The 20188-nt window shown below is 35.9% G+C and overlaps 1 protein-coding gene across 1 annotated transcript in view; it reads left to right on the top strand.

Annotated features, from left to right (window-relative positions):
• The window catches only part of PCDH7 (protocadherin 7), a 420489-nt gene extending 414315 nt beyond the window's left edge, over positions 1-6174 (top strand). The window contains exon 3 of the mRNA XM_042984807.1: positions 1747-6174. Within this exon, the coding sequence (XP_042840741.1) occupies positions 1747-2123 (377 nt within the window). The 3' untranslated portion in view covers positions 2124-6174. The remainder of the gene's footprint in view (positions 1-1746) is intronic.
• The last annotated feature ends 14014 nt before the right edge of the window (positions 6175-20188 follow it).

Below are 20188 nucleotides of genomic sequence, written 5' to 3'. Positions count from 1 at the left end.
TTTCTGGGAAAAGCACTGGCATTTCCTCATTGAACTCTCAGCACACAGCATAAAAATCTCAGGCCATAGTGGCTCAAAAATCAATGGGCTGACAAATGTCAATATTTCAGTTATCCATCACTGCAGGGGAAAAAAATGGCATGCATTGGACTGCTTTGATTTAGGAGATTTGGCAGGGTAAAACTTCTGAAATAGCCTATACAAATGATAGCCCAGATAGGAATGTAATGTTAAATTATAGAGGATGGTGTGTGGAGACAGAAGCAGACAGTATAAATATATCGGGGATAGTGTAAATAACCCCTTTGTCTATTTTAAACCAAATCTACGCAAGGTTATGTAGAAGCAAATTTCACTGATTCCATTGATGTGAATGTATTTGCAGAGGTTGAGATTTGTCAGTCTTTTAAGTGCAAAGCCTTGTTGAAAGACAGAAAGAAGGAAAGAAAGAAAGAAAACATGATGCCGTATGATATAAATTGGAGCACAGTCATATTATGTTCTTTTGTTTGACAATAAAATAAACTAAAATTTATACTAAATAATACCCTAGAAGCAATTCATTTAGAATCTGTTGAGGTAGAGCAGTTTCTCTCTCTCTCTCTCTTTTTCAAAGAAAAATAGTCTGTTAAAAAATGTCAAGAGTAAGAAAATGCATACCTATTCTCCAAAGACAGACACATATTAATGATTTTGCTTACATATTCAGATAATTCTCAATTTCCATCTCTAATCCTGATCCCTAAGAACTCTCTAGATATGACTTTGCTTTACAGTACTAGAAGACATTTCCAGTTCTACGAGGCATTAACATTCATTAGGTATACATGCTATTTCATCAAAACTTTAGGAGCTTGACTGCATTTACCCAATACGCTGCATTTCACCTAATATTTCTATTCAGCAAACACACTGGCAAATGTTTTCTTCTGTGAACACTTACGGGATTATCCTACAGCACATATTAGGTCATGTAACATGGTGGGTGGGAGGTGGGTGTGGGCTAGGGCGGGGTAGGTGATGATGTTGCTAATATGTTCACATCCATAACCTACTTGTACTTTGCTTTTTTTTTTTTTTTTTTTTTTTTACTTTTTACCAAATAATGTGCTGTCAATTTAGCTTCTGCTTTCTGAGTCACCCTGATGTTTTAGAATGTATTTTAAATATAAGGTTTTGCCTATTTGCATTCCATGAATAATGTATTAGCAGGATAATATCCAATTGGCAAAAGTACACGATTTCTGGGATAATTTATAAATAGAGCAAATTATCTATTTAGGTTTAATAACGTTTCTTATGCGTGTGGAAACATTTATACCCATACAAATACACATATGCACTTTATTTCTACTTGAGAATATACACATGTCCCTGTTCTGTAACAAATGCATGTGTACCTATCTATCCTACAGACTTAAATGTATTAGTTTGTTCATGCCTTTCTTTCCATAGTATTTGTTCTTTTCGCAAAACCTTATCTTTAATGGATATGAAATCAAAACGGCTCTATGGTAATGATGAAGTACGGGGTGTTGAAAAAAGGAAAATAATATGAAAAATTATATATATTATATATATATGTGTGTATATATAGATGTATATATATACATTATATATATACATCTATATATACATATATATATATATATATATATATATGTCCCCCCCTTCCAATTTCATACATATCAGGAAAGCCAGTTGCAGGGTGGCCAACTTTAACATTTTCTTCTCCTTGAATTTCAGATTCAAGACCTCTTCCAGATGTAGCCCTGACTGGGAAGTGTACCCGTGAGTGTGACGAATATGGCCACTCAGACTCCTGCTGGATGCCAGTCCGTACTTCTCCAGAGAGGAAGAAGAGCCAGCCCAAACTCTCCACTTTCATGCCTGTTGATGAACGAGGAAGCCAGGAAAAGCTGGCCAATGGCGAGGCCGCCATCATGGGTGACCGCAACAGAAACCTCCTGAACAAAAAGTTGACCTCGTCCTATGAGACCTTCAGTGCAGCTAGTTTCAGCAAAAATGAGGAAGCCAACCCCGAGGATATTCCCCTTACAAAAACAGGGGAATACAAGCCATCTCCTGTCAATACTCTCACTAGAAGAGAAGTTTACCTGTAGGCTCGAAAGGAGAATGACAAAGTTCTTTTCATGTATGAGAAGGAGAATAAGGGGCAAAAAAAAACCTTACAAAGAAAAACCGTTTAATCAAAAAGAGGGGGCTACCAAAGAGACAAAGCTTTGCCTGCCACTTCTGCCTCCAGATCAGGCCTTTAGTGATACTGTTAGCCTGATTGTAATGTACAATGTAGAAACCATCCTTGTTACTTGCATGTCTAACCCCTTCACCGATTATTCCCAACACCTGCTATCCCTCTTCCCCATCCCCCTCCAAGGAGGAAAAAAAAAAAAAAAAAAAAGATGGTTGCAAGTTTTCTTTCATGGTAACAAGCCTGATTAGCAGAACACAACACACTCTCATTATCCCTAAGCTGAAGCATGATTTTGTCACTTTGATTTAGTTCGAATGCCATCCGGCTGGTCAAAAAAATAAACATGAAAATAAAATAATACTAATAATAACGACAAGGACGACAACAACACCACCAAAACCAAAAACAGATCAGGTAAGATGTATTTCAGACATACCATCAGGATATGATTAATCACCATGAAAGGCAATCCCCCCAAAATGATAGAGTCCCTGTAGAGGTACAGTTCTTATAAAGGGGGACTCCGTAAGAGGCATATTGAGAATCTCACAGGTGTCATATTCTAATAACAGAGACTGACAACTAGACAATACCCCGCTGGAGATTGCAGTCCCAAATTGGCATAGGTTGTTCTTTTCAAGTCAGGAGTATCAACTTCAACCCCATACGTCCATTGAATATTTTTTGTATGGACACAATCTTGGCCAATTACAAGTCAATTACACTAATTATAACTTGTAAAAATTATATATATATATATATATTTTTTTTTTTTTCCCGAACGGCACCACTATTACCAACGAACTGGAACAATTGTCATTAATTGTCATTAAAAGGCCAAAGATCACACGGCAAATCAGGGAAATCATGAGGTAGATTTGGTCTCAACATGGAAATTCATTAAGAAACAAAAGCAACCGAACCCATGCGCCCACAGAAATACTCCAACACTAGCTTATTTTATGTTGTCTCCATACCCGAGAAACAGGCATTCTCTTGTAAAATGGATTTTCTTTGAAAGCTCAGAAAATGAAAAACTAAAGTGATGTATTTTTGGTATTAGAGTAGGTGATTAGTTTAGGTTCAAGTTTAGTTTCAAAAAAGAATATTAGCAGGGAAGAGTCCACTTTTAAAAATCATATTTGTGGGAAGGTAGAGAAAGAAGGATATGTGGGCATACAGTCTTTTAAGTTAAACTCACTGTTAACCATTTTAGAATCCAGGTTGTGCTTCCTGGTCTTATTCTTTACATTTCAAAATACCAATTGTAGTTTTTCATGTGTTTAACACACTCTTTCAGACAACACAAGTGCATTAATTCTGGATCCTGTGCAATATGGCACTCTTTTAAGACTCACAACATTGAAACAAGGTGACACCCTAATTGATTTGTCACAGGTGTGATTTTGGACATTATTTAATATGAGTTAAAACAAATCCAGACTGAACACGAAAGAAAGGAGTTCTGGGCAATGATATGTTTCCTTGTACGTACATCTCAATGTGGGAAAATATGCAGTTTTTTTCAGTGTAAAAAAAAAAAAATCCAAACCAGAATATATAGATTTTGAGTCATTTGTTCTATAGAAGATGATTTAACATAATTGGAGACTGAGCTGGGACATTCAGACAAAAGTGACAATCCAGGGACGGAATAGGGGATAACAGGTGAAGAGAGCAAATGTTCCCAAAACTGAATGTTTGCAACCTGGTTAAGACATAGGCTGATGGCTCTCTAGCAAACTGTAGAAATAGTGTAGCTTTGGATAGTTTTATTCTTTACAGAATTTCTTAGACTATAAGGTGAAGCAGCCTGGACTAGAGGTTGTGAACTCACTATTAAGTCATCAAAACGTTTATCTTTAAAAACCACTTCTCTGTTTGGTGGGCTACTTTTGGGGGGTCATTTCCTTCTGCTCTTTCTTAAATGGAGTTTTCATTTGGATGTTAGTTTATGTATAATAGTTAGGATGAAAGAAGATATGTAATTGAAACAAAAACGTTGGACTAAAATATCAATAATTGAACATGTTTATGTTTGATTATTATTTACATGATGGAAAGATGCAATTCTAGTACTTTGTTAGGAAACTGCATTAAAGCAGTTCTGCCTTGTATAATCTGTAAGTACCTATTAAGACAAAATACTTCTAAAGATACTTATGAAATGTATACATATTTTTTCTTGCACGTTACAAAGCAAATACTCAATTGCATAACACAGGTGTTCAACAAACTTTTTTTAATGCATTTTTTTCTTTCTTTCATGAGACACTTGAAACCATTAGATAGCTCATTTCACTCTATTTTGAAACCCTTCTGTTGTCTATAAAGCTAATACGGGTCATACTGGACCTTCGGATTAATTGGATCCACATCCCCCAATGACATTTGCACCATGCTCAAGACAGCCATGTCACTGTCATTTAACTCGTGATCCTCTCTTTAGAACTAAAATGGGTGTGAAAGAATAAAATTCCGTGTACTGTAAGTATTCGCAGTAATTCTAGTAGAATTAGCTCTCATAACATGTTTATTATATAATGAGCTGGCATGACACAGAAATATATTTTGTGTTTGTATGACTTTTATTTTGAATAGGTTAAATCTGGTGCCACTCCATATATAGAGTGCTTTTGAAAAAAATCAATAAAAAGACACAAAAAAAAATAAATGAGTGAATGCAAAATAAGCAACTGTGCCTTTTATACCTGTCGTTATGGTAAAAAAACGGTTGTTGGGTTTGGACAATGAGGGAAAATGGGCTATTCCCGACTTTTTTGATCTTGTATATTTATCCATGTTTATTTTCTGAACATAATAAATAATATATTAAAAATTTGCCTTCTGACAAACTCAGATAATGGACCAGTCTTAAATACCGTTCATTCATAAAACAAAACTAAGGCATTAATTAATATGGGCTGCTTAATTCTGACTAGAAGGCTAAAGCATTTGTTGTAATAGTAACACAGAGAGATATTATCAGGGGTGAAATCAGTCCATTCTGCAAGGTCAAATATTGATTTCGAATTTCTGTTCTTTATTTCCTTTTCGTTGTTATTTTTCTTTTAGCTGCTGTTTCATTTCGGTTGGACAGTATATCAACCATACTTGTTTTCTGTACACAAGAATCTCAAGTGAACTTTGCATGCATTATACATTAGGACACATTTATAAATTAATGAGTAACTCTATAGATTTATGTATATTAAAATTTAAGTGTATGTCCATAGCTTCAGTCTCAAATCTAATGCTCATTCTGAACCTCCAGATATCATTTCCGTATGGTTTCTGACTGGCCTGCTGCCTGAGTTTCAGAAAACAAGGGAGGCATTATTTTTATGGAAAGAAAAACTAAGAAGGTACTGAAGAGGTCTGGCTGAAAGGCTACCCTAGGAAGCTGTCTTATAAGAAAATAAAATAACACAGAGACCCAAAGAAGCCGCCAAGAGTCAAGCTATCCTAAAAACAGGACCGAGAAATCCAAAGACCAAGTAATTTTAGGTATATTGTATCAATGATGAATATACAATGTGTCCTTAGGAGGGAAAAAAAAGTGAGGATGATCCTGAATATTCTAAAGCTGGTTAGTTGGGACCCAGGCAGAGGTATAAGTAACATCTGGAGGGAGGCATCGTTTTTTTCAGCTACCTAGGGTTTACTTTCAGACAACTTTTCCTACATTTTAAAGCACTTGCATTCAGTGTGGTACGATCTGTTTGTAATGTTAATCATTGACTATTGTTCTGCTACTTGGATGTTGATAGTGAAGCAGAGAACAATTTATCATCGTTTATTATAAGTCACTATGCACGCAACTATGCTAAACATGACGAAATGTATTAAACACTCGTCCAACTATTTATGAAATACTTTACATAATTTAATTTGCTTTTGTACAGTTTTATGTAAATAAATTGCTTGTCATTTTTGTCTCTGCAAATTAAAATATAACATGGTCAAATGGTTTCACACTCGTAAGTGTACTTCTCTGTTGACAGGTAATTCCAGTTTGATTGGACGAGAAGTGAATGGATGCGTGTACCAGGTTGATTTAAAATGGTTTGAGTTCTGCTAAATTAAGATGGAGTAAAGAAGATAATGCTGCAGTAATTGTTGATTTAGAGGACACCATGCGTAGCTGTCATATCACTTCACTTTATAACGGAATAGAACTTGGATTCTTCAGTTTCATCAAAATAATCCCTAAGACAGTTACCTAGCTAGCTTTTTACACGTTAAGTGGACAGTAGAAGAACTCATCATTAATATGAAGATTGATCTTTTCAGGCGTTATCTAGAGAAATTTCACATTTAAGGTAAAACATTCTAAGTCAAATGTATCCGTTCAGGAAATGTTTGGTTTTAATCTAAAACAGTGGTGAGTACAAATACATGAGAGACTTAAAGAGTCTTACCTTATGTGATATGTAGAGAAAAAACTGGAAGCAAAAAATAGAATTTTTATCTTACTCATTTTTTTCTTTAGTTAAGCTTCCTCAGCTTTGTATATTTTTTTCAATCAACTACTATATCTATCTATCTATCTATCTATCTATCTAACTCTTATGTTTACTTTTTGCGATCAGATTATACCCCTAACTATAATGGTTATCTTCTTGATTTAGTTGGTGTCTATTCAAACAGGCAAATTCTCTTCTCTAATCCAGCTCAGAGACTTAAAAGGGAAAGAAAATACTTTCTACGTATGCTAATAGATTCCATGGTATTTTTGTCCCATCTCACCACCGCACTGCCAACACCTACCTGTGTGGGAAAATAGTCATTCTCAAGATCCTTGCATGGAAGTTTCTCTACCATTTTTTTTCCCCCTTGCTTGGATGAAAATCCAACATACTTTATATAGAATGGCATATTCTTTCTTTAGTCAAAGATATCTTTGTAAATTGATTGTGGCTGGCAGCCTTCCTTCTCTGAAGAAGGAATTGAGAGTGAAGCATGTTGAGAAAGTCTGCTGCGAGTTGTAATGAGGTGACCCGATGATATATGCATTCATTGGGCTTTCTGCATTCCTAATGGTGAGAACCAAACATCAGTGCAGAAGTCAGTGGAACAGTAATAAAATGAAATCACCGTGTTTTCCTGCTTAACATTTTCTATTTAGATTTGACCAATATGTATTTCTCTTTGCCCTAAAACTGCATTCTTAGGTTAAAAATATATTCTTTTTAAAATCTCAAAAATGTAAAAATACAGTGATACATCTAGAAAGAAGGTAGACCCGAGAAGCAGGCCAACGAAAGTTATGTGCATTGCTTCCAAGGCTTAATTCTCATTATTCTACTATCTCTGGCTCTTTGGAAGAGTTTCATCTGGTTACCTAGAAGCTTGACTTAGCACAACATTATCTTGCATTTATAGAACACATTATGGTTTACAAATGCTTTATAGGATTCATCTCAAAATTCCCGTAACACCTGCAATATAAGGTGAAAGAAAGCTATTAGATGAGCCATATATGAAGGATTTTACTCTTTAACAATTGTTCTCAGGTTGAAAAAAGTTTCAACGTAAAGTTCTGCGGAGACTAACATTTTCCCCCTGCTTGCTTAGGTACCAATCAAAACATTTTGCATGAGTTAGAAGGATGACAAAGAAAAGAATTCTCCTCATTTACCTGAATAAAATAGGCATTTGTAAAGTGGGAATTTGGGGGATGGGGGCGCTAATTATGTAGATTGGCAGGTAATTATCTTCACTTGACATTGCACAACATACCCAGCAGTAACTGTAATTTGTATGGGATTTCTGACAGCAAATTGTAAATCTTAAAAACAGCATAGCCTAATTTCTTCCTGCTGAATACCCCTGGCCTAATGTATCAGGCCAAGAGGTTTTGATGGACACTGGCTGGATAAATAGCCTAGGTGTGAGGATATGAATGATCACAACCGACAGTCAGCCTTATCAAAAGCAATCAGAGAATTGTAGAATTCTCAGATTTACTTTGGTTTTAAACAGGCTGATTCCTGGGGCGCCTGGGTGGCTCAGTCGGTTAAGCGGCCACTTCGGCTCAGGTCATGATCTCGCGGTCCGTGAGTTCGAGCCCCGCGTCGGGCTCTGTGCTGACAGCTCAGAGCCTGGAGCCTGCTTCCGATTCTGTGTCTCCCTCTCTCTGACCCTCCCCCATGAATACTCTGTCCTCTCTCTGTCTCAAAAATAAATAAATGTTAAAAAAAATTTTTTTTTAAAAATAAACAGGCTGATTTCACAAAGAAATTTATTTATTAGTTTTTGTCTTCTCCCTTTTCTCTTTTTATACGTTACCTTGGGGTGTGTGTGTGTGTGTGTCCCCACCTTAAAGCTCTTTGCCATACTTTAAGTTATTTGCTTTGTGTTTTTCTCCTCTCAAAAGTAAACCTAATTTTCCCTGGAGGTGGTAGGGTGGCAGGTTGCTCACAAAGGACTAGAGGATTTGCAACCCAATCGGCTTTATTTTAATGGAAATTTACAATATCACTACTTGAGCTCTTAGAAGGTAGAGTGAATAGAGACTGAACTTCCATTTGTTTACTTTCTCTTATCTTCATCCCTACTCTAATACTTGTTTATAAACTGCATGGAGGAAGGTGATTAACAAAGATAATATAAATTTTCCAAGCTGCAGGGAGTGAGGAAAAGATATGAATGTAAAATGTGGAATGCTAAACATTTATGCTCTCCTTTAACACTAACTTTATTTTTTCCTGTTGTGCGGCTGCTAAATGGAAATTTTATTCATTGGTTGAATTTAATAAGTGTGACCTGCACAGAAATAATTTTGCCTATTTAATGAAACTCCTGTGGGAGGATGTAGAAGATGCTTAATCATTCATAAATGTAAAATTTGCCCCCAACCCTCTCAGGTGATGCTGAACAAAAATTATAGTTCACTTGTGATGTTCAGTTTTATTTTTTCCATTAAAAGTTATGATTCAAGTAATCCATTACCAGAAAGGTCATAAGAAAGATGTATGAGGTCAACAAATAAATGTCAGATATGATCTTAGAAATTAATATGGGCTTTGAAAAATAAAAATGTTAATCAATATGCCTAATTAAAAAAAAGGAAAAAAAAAGAGTTCACTAAAGAAACACCTGAATAAACAATCTAAAGGAAAAGACAAAAACAAGATGTTTTATTTTGGTAATTTAATTGAAATTACATTACCATATCTCAGACTTGGTAAATTAGTAGTAACTTGATTAGATAATGTCAGGTTTTCTTCTAAGTGTGTTTTATAGAATATTACACAGACCGTTTTTATTACAGTTTTTATGGATTGTTATAAAAATTTGACTGTGTATTTAAACCATTTATAATACCTTTATGGAAAGGAAAGGAGGGCAAAAAAAATAATAACTGGAAAAAATAAAGAAATAAGATTATAAGATGGCCAGGTCATTTGCTTTGTTTTAAACCCAACTTTAAGATAGAAACAACTATTCGAATACATGTCCAGAAGCTACAGTACAACTGGAATATACTAGATTAGTATTTCTTAAGCTGGAGTTTATGATTCACTGAGAGACTATAGAGTTTTAGAGATCCAAGTATTCTATGATAATTTTTACAGATTTGAGTATTACCAAATGAGGATCAAAGTTATCTTTCAGTATAGTTTTCAGTGATAATTCTTAGTTTAAGAGGAATTTAATAGAATAAAATATTTACCATGTAAATCAATATTTATCCATGTTTGTGGGGACAATTGCATTCTCTGGAGTTCAGAGGGATCTTTTTGTCTTTTTTCTTTACGGGAGACTATATTTTATTCAGTTGGGAGAAACATCAAAACAGATTTGGATAAGAAGCAACGTATTAAACAATATAAATGATTAGACTAAAAGATATAAGCATATACAAAGGTTGGCAAACTTTTTCTGTAGAGGGCTAGATGGCAACTATTTTAGGTTTTGCAATTCAAGAAGCAAAATCAAAGATATTGTGTAGGTATTTATATGATGAAAAAGAAAACACATTTCCGGATTTTTTCAAGTATTTATTTATTAAAATTTTTTTCATGTTTATTTATTTTTGAGAGACAGAGAGAGCATGAATGGGGGAGGAGCAGAGAGAGGGAGACACAGAATGGAAAGCAGGCTCCAGGCTCTGGGCTGTGAGCCCAGAGCCCGACATGGCACTCAAACCCACAAACAGGGAGATCATGACCTGAGTCAAAGTTGAATGCTCAGCCAACTGAGCCAGGCATCCCAGACTTTTTTCAGTTATTTAAATGCGTAAATACCATTGTTAATTAGCCGAGCAGACATACAGAAGCAAACAGTAGGCTGGACATGACCAGTGAGTTATAGTTTGCTGACCTTGTTATATATCAAAAACTACCTCAATTGATACCAATTTGAGAGTCCATTACTAAAATTCTTCTTCTTATACCTTACTTCAGTATGTCCCTGTTTGACCAGGACAGTGCTGGTTTACGTCTTTGTCCAGTAAAGTCACTAACAATTACCCTCAATATTAGATTATGTGGTTACCCTAGTTATCAGGGATATTCCTGACCAGCAATGTAAAAATCTCACCCCTAGATCACAAAAGGTGGACTTTGTAAGAGATGCAGGTCAATGCGCATAAAGTCCTCAGGCAACTTGAAAAGAGCTCATAATCTTCTCGATGCAGGAATCATCATCATCCACTTCATTAAAAAAAATTTTACAGTGTGTCTTTTTCTGGAAGGTCCCAGTTTGGTTTAAATTTAGGAGATTTGTTTTTTTCTTTGGATCAAAAACTTTAAACATACTTCCACTTAAATGCCGCAAATAAGAGCTCATTATATTACGTTCAGTAAAAAGTAGTATAAAATGTCACATTTAGAGCCAAATATACATGAAATAAAAAGAAGAAATACTGTGATGAATGTCATAGAATTCATGAAATGGGTGACTTCTTTTTACAATTTAACAATATAAAAAAAGAGAATATTTTGAAATATTCTAAAATTACGGGCAGTTGAGTGAAGAAACTTAAAAGTAATAAATGAAACAATTTAACAGTAAAACATTGGACACTTTTCACCTGATAATGCTCTCAAAGAAAATTGTATGTAAAAAATGTATATAATCGGTCCAGTGTGATATTTGACATTAGGTATTTCTTATGACAGTAAAGTAAATATGATATGCTACATAACTTCAGAGATTATTGTTACAATGCAAAGGAAATAATCTTCATGTAAAGTCTAAATATTAACTCTGCTAAGCCTGTAAATTAAATGTGAAGTTTAGATTTTGAAGAGAATAATATATAACCACACAGAAAAAAAAAAAAAAAACTGACAACTACAGTGAACCTATTATTCAGTATTTCATCACCAGAGAAAACATGGATGGATGCTTCAGTGTGCAAATTAGATTATTTCAATGTGAGTTCTCCAATATGACTGTCTGTGACCATCCATCTGGGAATTACGGTAAATTTTGACTACGGTCGTCAAGGGTAGTTGATTTTGTTAAACCTCTTGAAATGAAGCTATTGAAAAAACTGCTATAAAAATAGTTGCCAATCTAAGAAATACTGGACATTCTCATTGACTAAAAAATAATTTGGGAACATAACTAAAGAAGAGAAGTGATAAATTCTCAGCCACATGGACAGGGGCTATCAGTCCATAGATGGCTTAAGAAATACAAAGGGCAATTGAGAATGCTACGATATTGGAACACTTGCTTCAAGGCTATAGATGTTATTGGCAAAGAGGATGAACAGGACCAGTATTATAGCTCTTACCAAAGAAACTCATCCTTCACTGAGTCATCTTGTTTTGTAATACTTGAGCTATGCTCCTGCCATGTCAATTACCGGGATTCAGAGAGATGTTTAGTATCCTGCCTGTTGACATCTTTCCTTAAATTGCCTGGCATACTCCAGGCTCATTTTTTTTTTTCTATTTTTCTCCATCTTTTATTGGATGAAAACAAATAGTGTAACAGATGATTTGATTTTTTCTCTCTGTTTAGGATTTATATGTACTTCACAGCCAGCATTTTGTTATCCTCGGGTTTAAAGGCTCTAAGTCATCAGAGAAACACTCCCACTTGACTATAAATGTAAGTCAGACGATTATAATGACAGTGTCACAGGTAGAAAAATAACCTTCACTCTATTGTAATCAGATCCAACACTGACAAAGAATCGTACATCGCTTTGGTGTTTCATTGGAGATGAAGGCACCAGTTTATATTTTAACTTTTCGAGAAGGGCAGGAAGAGATGTCAACAGAAGGATATACTGGGGTTTAGTTTCAACCTGTGTCACAGATATTTAAAAAAATGATTCAGTGTAGTGGGCTGGAGCCAAATTATTAGAAGTAAATTGGAAATGGCATTTGCATTCCATGTTTTCATTGGACTCATGAATAGAAGGCCTTGATCTCTGCCTACTGACTCTCCCACAGTTCCATGACAAAGAACTCCCAGAGTATCACTCCTTTCACAAAGATTTAAAATAACCAGCATAGGGGACACAGGTGGCTCAGTTGGTTAAGCATCCCACTTTTGATTTTGGCTCAGGTCATGATCTTGCAGTTCCTCAGATCAAGACCCATGTTGGGATCTGCATTGACAGCTTGGAGCCTGCTTGGGACTCTCTCTCTCCCTCTCTCTCTGCCACTTCCCTGCTTGCACGCTGTCTGTCTCTCTCAAAATAAATAAATAAACATTTAAAAAAAAAAGATTTAAAATAACCAGCATAGAGAAATCAGATGGAACATACTTATTTCACTCACACCATGGTCAACTTCAATCCAGGGATGTCTAGATGTTCCCATTAGGTCTCTCTCTCTTTTTTTTTTTTTTTTTTTTTTTTTTTTTTTTTTAAGCTGTAACCTGATTCAATTTTAACCAGTATGCAAGTCGTGGTCATAATCATATCTGGCACAGTGGTAATTTCTAGGCTAAGATTCAAATCAGAAAGTGTATCTCAATCACATCTTCTCAAAGATGTGATGCCACTTCTCAGTCTTCTCCAGTCGGGCAGGTAAACAACTTCTGAAAAAGTTGCCTGTTAAAATGGTCATTGCCATTCTGGCTTTCAAAGGTGTTTCTCCTTTTTTTCAAATGCATAAAGATACTTTAATTCGGAGTGAAATTTCTTAAAATGTATCATGTTCTTGAGAAAAGTTGCTCACACATTCTTTTCCCCTCTAACCTTTTTAACACTGTGCATTTCCTCCAGGAAATGTGGATATAATTACTTAACAGAGGTATATGAGATATATCAAACATAGCATATATCAAACAGAGATATGCTAGATATCTGGGGAATAGTGATTGGCAAGATATGGCTGGTTCCTTCTCTTATAGAGTTATATAATATAGGTGGGAGGCACCCAGAGGAAAAACACATTGTGACAGAAAGAACCACACAGTACTGGGTGCTTGGTGTATTTAATGATGGGAAAATAGAAGTGTTTAGATAATTATGGACTTTAAGTGGTAGGAATAGCCAGTTAAAAAGGCATCCAAGATTAGGAATGAGGACGGAGGTTTTAGGCAAAGTTAACTGTGTCTGAAGACCAGGGGGTCTGAGACAGCAGGAAGATTTGAATAATTCAAAGAGGATCAAGATGGGGAAATAGAAAGGAATAGATATGCAGGCTTTTGGAGTGGCTAGTGAAAGGGTAAGAGGCAAGTGTAATGGGGATGGTGGTAAGAAGGGGATGAATCCCCAAAATGTTGCTCTCTGTCTCCCTTCCTTAAAAACAACAAAACCACCACACAACAAAAGAAAACAACACACACACACACACACACACACACACACACAACCCTGAGTATTTTATGTTCATTATTTTTTAAATGTTTATTTATATTGAAAGAGAGGGACATAGAACGAACAGGGGAGGGACAGAGGGAGAGGGAGAGAGAAAATCCTAAGCAGGCTCTGTGCTGTTAGCACAGAGCGCAGTGAGGGCCTCTATCCAAAGAACCATGAGATCATGACTTGAGTTGAAACCAGGAGTTGGATGCTTAACTGACTGAGCCACCCAGGCACCCCCCAGAGTATTTTATTATTAATTAATTGCATTTTGTATTGTTTTTATGTTTCAAAGAATGAGGCATTTGAACATTGTTTCAGTAGTTGTGAGAAAAATGTTCGGGGTCTTTCTCAGCAGCTGAAACACTGCCCCTCAAGGAACTGAAAGGTTATTCACTATATCATCTAGTTTCAACAGTCTGTTCATATCCTGACTTCCATGAATCTCTTCATCTCTTCCTAGCTACAGCTGTGACTTGGCCCATCTCTGCCTCCACTGTCATTCCTGCTGTTGTGATCAATAGTTAGCTGTTATTAGACAGGCTTTTCCCAATATGGTAGCCACTAGCCACATGTGGGTATTTTCTTTTTTCTTTTCTTTTCTTTTCTTTTCTTTTCTTTTCTTTTCTTTTCTTTCCTTTCCTTTCCTTTCCTTTTCTTTCCTTTTCTTTCCTTTTCTTTCCTTTTCTTTTCTTAAAATTTATTTTAGAGACAGAGAGACAGCAAGCCAGGGAGATGGGCAGAGGAAGAGAGAGAATCTCAAGTAGGTCCCACGCTCAGCATGGAGCCCGATGTGGGACTCGATCCCACGATCCTGGAGTCTGATGCTCAGCTGACTGAGCCACCCAGGTGTGCCCACACGTGCATGTTTAAACATGAATTTAATTCAATTAACATTCTTTGGTCTCAGTTCTTTTATGGTCTGACTCAGTTAGACAAAATGATTAAGTTCATAGGGTGATGGTCATCTTATTGGCTGCTTTCAGGTCATCTTGCCGCAGTCTGTTGAGTCCAGTAAGAGATGAAACAAAACGTGATAACCTAACCATGAGGGAATCTCTAAATCTGCTGCTTTTAGTGGCAGAAGGAGGCTACAGACATCATGTCATATATCATATATTCCAAGAAATATTTTCAACTACGCTTAATGCTGAATACAGAGTTGAATAAGATATACCCCATGAATTCAAGAAGACTGTTACTGGGAACATTGGTAACACTAAATGCGATTATAAATACCACAGTAGAAAAATGCATATGGTTCTTAGGATATAAAAAAATAATAATAAATTTCTCTGGCTGGGGCAAATGGTGAGACTTATAAAGAAGGTTTATAAAGGTTAACATGGAAGGATGAAGAGTAGTTACACAGACAATAAGAGGAAAATAAATATTCCAAGCATAGGAAATAGCAATACTAAAGGCTAACGGTAGAAAACAGAAATCAGGGGCTGTTCCTACCACCATTCAGTATTCCCAGGGTACAATGAGGAGGGGCAGTCTTGTAAGTTCCCTACGTCTTCCTTTTTTTTTTTTTTTTAACATCCACATTGTATATGATTTAGTCTTTTTTAACATTGTTTTGATACGTCAACAATGGTGGATATCTGCTCTTCTCATCAATCAAGCATCCCTTCTATCTTATTTTACTAAAATAACTTCAATATTTCTTTGCCAGTTGCCTACAGCTAAAGGTCTTCATTTTCTTGTGGTCACATGTTGGGCAGATGACTCATGTTGGGCCAATTTGATTCTCTTTCCAAGTGAGAGGAGGACCCAAGGTCAGAAAATGGTTTCGACTTATTGATTCTGATTATGGTGCCCTAAAGTTTATTCCATGTCTGCATTCTAGAATACCAGAGTTGTTTCCAAAGAGCCCTATAAGAGTTTACTTACCACCTGCCTTTTATTGAACACTTTAATCCTAACACCTGTACTATGTGCCTAATGACATCGATTGAAAAAAAAAAAAAATCAAATACTTGAAAACACAGAAAACAGATGCATATTCTCAATGTTCTCTTCAGACTGTTTTATCTTTCTACCGCTCCAGTTGTATCAACCCTGATCTCTTCACATCTACTTTGTGCCCTAGTTAGGTGTATTCAATATTTCCAAACTTGCCTTGTATATTTCAGCATCTAGGTCATTTTCCCCCATCCCCAAAAGTGTGTTTCCCCAAACCCTGTCCGAATCCTGCCCATGGTACCATATGTAGATTAAGCTTAGATTCCTGACCACTTTCTCCGATTATCCATCTCAGAATCATCTCTCTGTTCCTTGAAACTTTAACCTGAAAGATAAATAGCATTTCTTCATTTGTCATTTCCTACAGAAGAGAGTTTCACAAAAATACTCCTGGCTTCTTGCCCCACATCCCACTCTTCATCACAGCAGAATGAACTGATTTGTGGATGAGATATATTTGCCCATTTGCCCATTTTCTTTCTTGAATCCAGAGACGATTTCTTCTTCTTCTTCTTCTTCTTCTTCTTCTTCTTCTTCTTCTTCTTCTTTCTTCTTTATAAAGAAATAAAAGCCCACAAGGAATTATTTGACCACAGGGATTATCTTTCTGTTTCACTACCTTGCTGGAATATTTACTTCTTGCATTTATTTACATCCCATCCCAAAGATCTTGTTACACAGAGATAGAGATAGAGATAGAGATGATAGAGATAGAGATAGAGATAGAGAATTTAAAGGTTTTTAGGCAAATTCTCGAGATTTCTTGTCACACAAATGCTGAGAGAATGGTGCCACTTAAGATTCCCAAGACTGATAAAATCCCAACACTCCCCATATTTGGAAAACACTTATCTTAATGTCTGGTCTTTGTTTTTGAAGTCTTCTTTTAATAGGGAAAATTATGTTCCAATAATATAAAGGTTTTCAAGAGTGACATTACATGTCATTATGGAATAATATTCTTGGAAGTAACAACACATTTTTTGCCAAATCATTCAGCTTATTTCAACAGTCTCAACATTCCCTAATGAACTAGTTTTGAGTGACTGGTTGCTGATTAATAGAGCTCTTTATTCATTGTTTCTGAAAAGGTACTACGATTTGTAGTAATGCAAAGAGCCAGAAAAAAAAGGGGGGGGGATCATAATACCTTTCTTTAGAACCATTACTGAATTCTATGTTCTGAGTTTTATATATAACAATTCGTAACACACAAACACACACACCCTCTGCCTGCTCTTTTTACTGTTTCTATGCATCTCAGTTTCTACATATATAAGATGACATTAACAGTGTTGTGAGTTGCTCAAGATAAATAGCCACCTGCATGCTTAGCTATACTATTTTTTAAAACCTAGGCAATGACTAAGAAGTTTATAGTAAAGAAGAACCTGTGTTAGTCAAACAATAGAAGTCTATAAATATGTGAAGAACTCGGAAGGAGTGAGATGATGGCAGGTCCTTGTGCTTGTGATGAAAAATAAATCTGTTTAGCTTTCCATTTCATTAGCTGTGATGTAAGTGATCTTAATTTTAGTTAACTTGGTGGATGGGAGGGAAACTGGTGGGAAGCCTAGAAATTTCTTAATGTGTGCTTAATTTCATGCTTTCACATTGGTAACAATAAGAACAACAACAATACAGGCCATGATAATATATCAACTATCCATATTCCAGGCCCTGAATATCATATCATCCAGTAATTACATCTAAGTAAATATAAAAATTAGCTTTTATGAGCCTCCATTTTCAGATGGGGAAACTGAGTCTCAGGCACGTTAAATTGGCTATTAAGTGGAAGATCTAGGACTCCTAAACCATATCAGAATGACTTCCAAGTCCATATTTTATATGCTTAACCATCATCCTGCATCATTTTCCAATGCAGACTTTCAAATCTGTTTCAATAATTGTGTCTTGTGCAGAGAGCATTTTCCTTAATTAAGCTAGCATACACATCGAGGACAGGACAAGAGTTTCTCAGCAAAATTTCTCAACAGTGACACTATTAACACTTTGGCCTAGATAAATTTGTGTTGTGAGGGGCTGCCCTCAGCATTTTAGGGTGTTTGGGTCCATCCTTGGCTTCTACTCACTAAATGCCAGGGGCACCTCCTCCTCAGTCATTTAATAAAAAAAAATAAATGTCTCCAGACATAGCAAAATGCCCCCATGTCCACCCTGCAGAGTAGGGGGGTCAAAGTTGCCCCTCATTGAAGACTACTTCTCTAGAGGTTCATTTGCTTTTTAATATGAAAAAATTCTAGGCTGGAGTGTTGATATTGAGAAACACATGTTTTGTGGCATCTGGCATGGTATACAACAATGTAGAATTTTTGTGTGAAAATATAGAGACCTTTTTCCTAATCCAGTATGCCATTTAAGAACAAAAATAATGCAGGAGGTTATTTGTGTTCTGATCCAGAGTCAATTTATCCAGAGTCAATTTTATATGCATACATTTAAGAGAATTCTTAGAACTTCTCTCTCTCCCCATCTCCCTTTCTTTCTGTTTTCTTCTTCCCTGGATCCCCCCTCTCTGAGCCCTCCACACCCTTCTTTTTTTCCTTCCTGCCTTCCTACTTTCGTCCTTCCCTCCATTGTGATCTCTCTCTCCCTCTTTCCTTCTTTCTTTCATCATTTTATTTCTTCTTTCCTCCTTCCACTCTTACTCTTGCTCCTCTCCCTGTGTTCCCTCTCTCATTCCTTCCTTTATCCTTCCCTTGCTGAGGCAGGTTAAAAAAAAAAAAACACTTTGTATCAGTACATGCTTTTAATTTAGTCTTGAATGTTCTAGTCAATTTTGGTAATTAACAAAAAGCAAAATATTTGAGAAGTTGTGAGTTTGTGTGAAACTTTAGACTCCAGAATTACTTATATTACATTTTCTACAAATAGTTTGGAAATATATTTTATTTTAAGAGGAAATGACATACAGCCATTGAGGTAAAAATGCTAGTTGCTACAAATGATGCTTGTATTTAAAAACACTATCTGTACTGCTGATAATTTTGTATAGATAATATTTTACTGTTTTTTTTTTAATTCAACAGAGAGTGCTAGGTCCAACAATTTAAATGACACTTATTAAACACAATAAATCAAGGACATTTGGAACCATTTACTACCTGTTTTAAAAAGTCATTCTCTTCTTTCTGTATTCCTTTGAGTCAATGGGAGCATCAGATAGTTATGATGAGAGGAAATGTTACTTTCTTTCACATTTTGCTATCTTTTCTTATTTGATGAAGAAACTAAGATTTTGTTTTGTTTTGTTTTGTTTCATTTTTTTTTTTGTTTTGATACAGAGAGAGAAAGAGCACACGTGAGACCTGGGGTGGGGCAAAGAGAGCGGGGGGAGAGAATCCCAAGCAGGCTCCACACTCAGCACAGAGCCCTACTCTGAGCTTGATCTCACAACCGTGAGATCCTGACCTGAGTAGAAATTGAGAGTCAGATACTTAACCAACTGAGCACCCAGGTGCCCCCAAACTGAAGAATTTTAAATGATTTATCATTTTAAATGGTAAATCCATGCACAAGAAATACAAGTAAATCAAAGAGCAACAAACTACACTGCCTAGGCAACAAACATGACAGAATTTAAAGTCAGAGGATATTTTGTTCACTTTGATCACATTAGCTACTTACCTAGTCTATTAAAAATCCTATAGATGTGACTATCTGGTAATAAAATCCATGAATAGATTCTAGTAAACAATTCTATCCCCTGAAATAATTTGAACTCTTAGCAAGTTATTGAAAGGGAAAAAAGCCAACATTGCTTATAAACATGTAAAAAGACCACATAGCTCTATTCTTTTTGAATCTACCTTTCTTACATCTTTTAATGAAGTTAGGTTTAGAGGTAATTTTACTTACATCTCAGAGCTGGGGGAGAAGCAGAGATAAATCCTTATTCTAGTAGTCTCCTCTTGAACTTTTTTAAGTTTTTTTTTTTTAAGTTTATTTATTTATTTTGAAAGAGAGAGAAGGGGAAGGGCAGAGAGAGGGTGAGAGAGAATCCCAACCAAGCTCCACATTGTCAGTGCAGAGCCCGACGTGGGTCTTGAACTCATGAAACCATGAGATCATGATCTGAGCCGAAATCAAGAGTCAGACACCCAACCAACCACCCAGAAGCCCCCATTTTTTGTGTGTGAATTTTGCTTAGCTGCTTCTATGTCATAAAAGTGTCCAGTAAAGAGATGACATTTGTAAAGATT

The sequence above is a fragment of the Panthera tigris genome, chromosome B1, assembly GCF_018350195.1.
Source record: "Panthera tigris isolate Pti1 chromosome B1, P.tigris_Pti1_mat1.1, whole genome shotgun sequence".
Taxonomy (NCBI): Eukaryota; Metazoa; Chordata; class Mammalia; order Carnivora; family Felidae; genus Panthera; species Panthera tigris.
The sequence above is the reverse complement of the archived record's forward strand: the minus strand, read 5'-3'. Positions and strand labels throughout refer to the sequence as shown.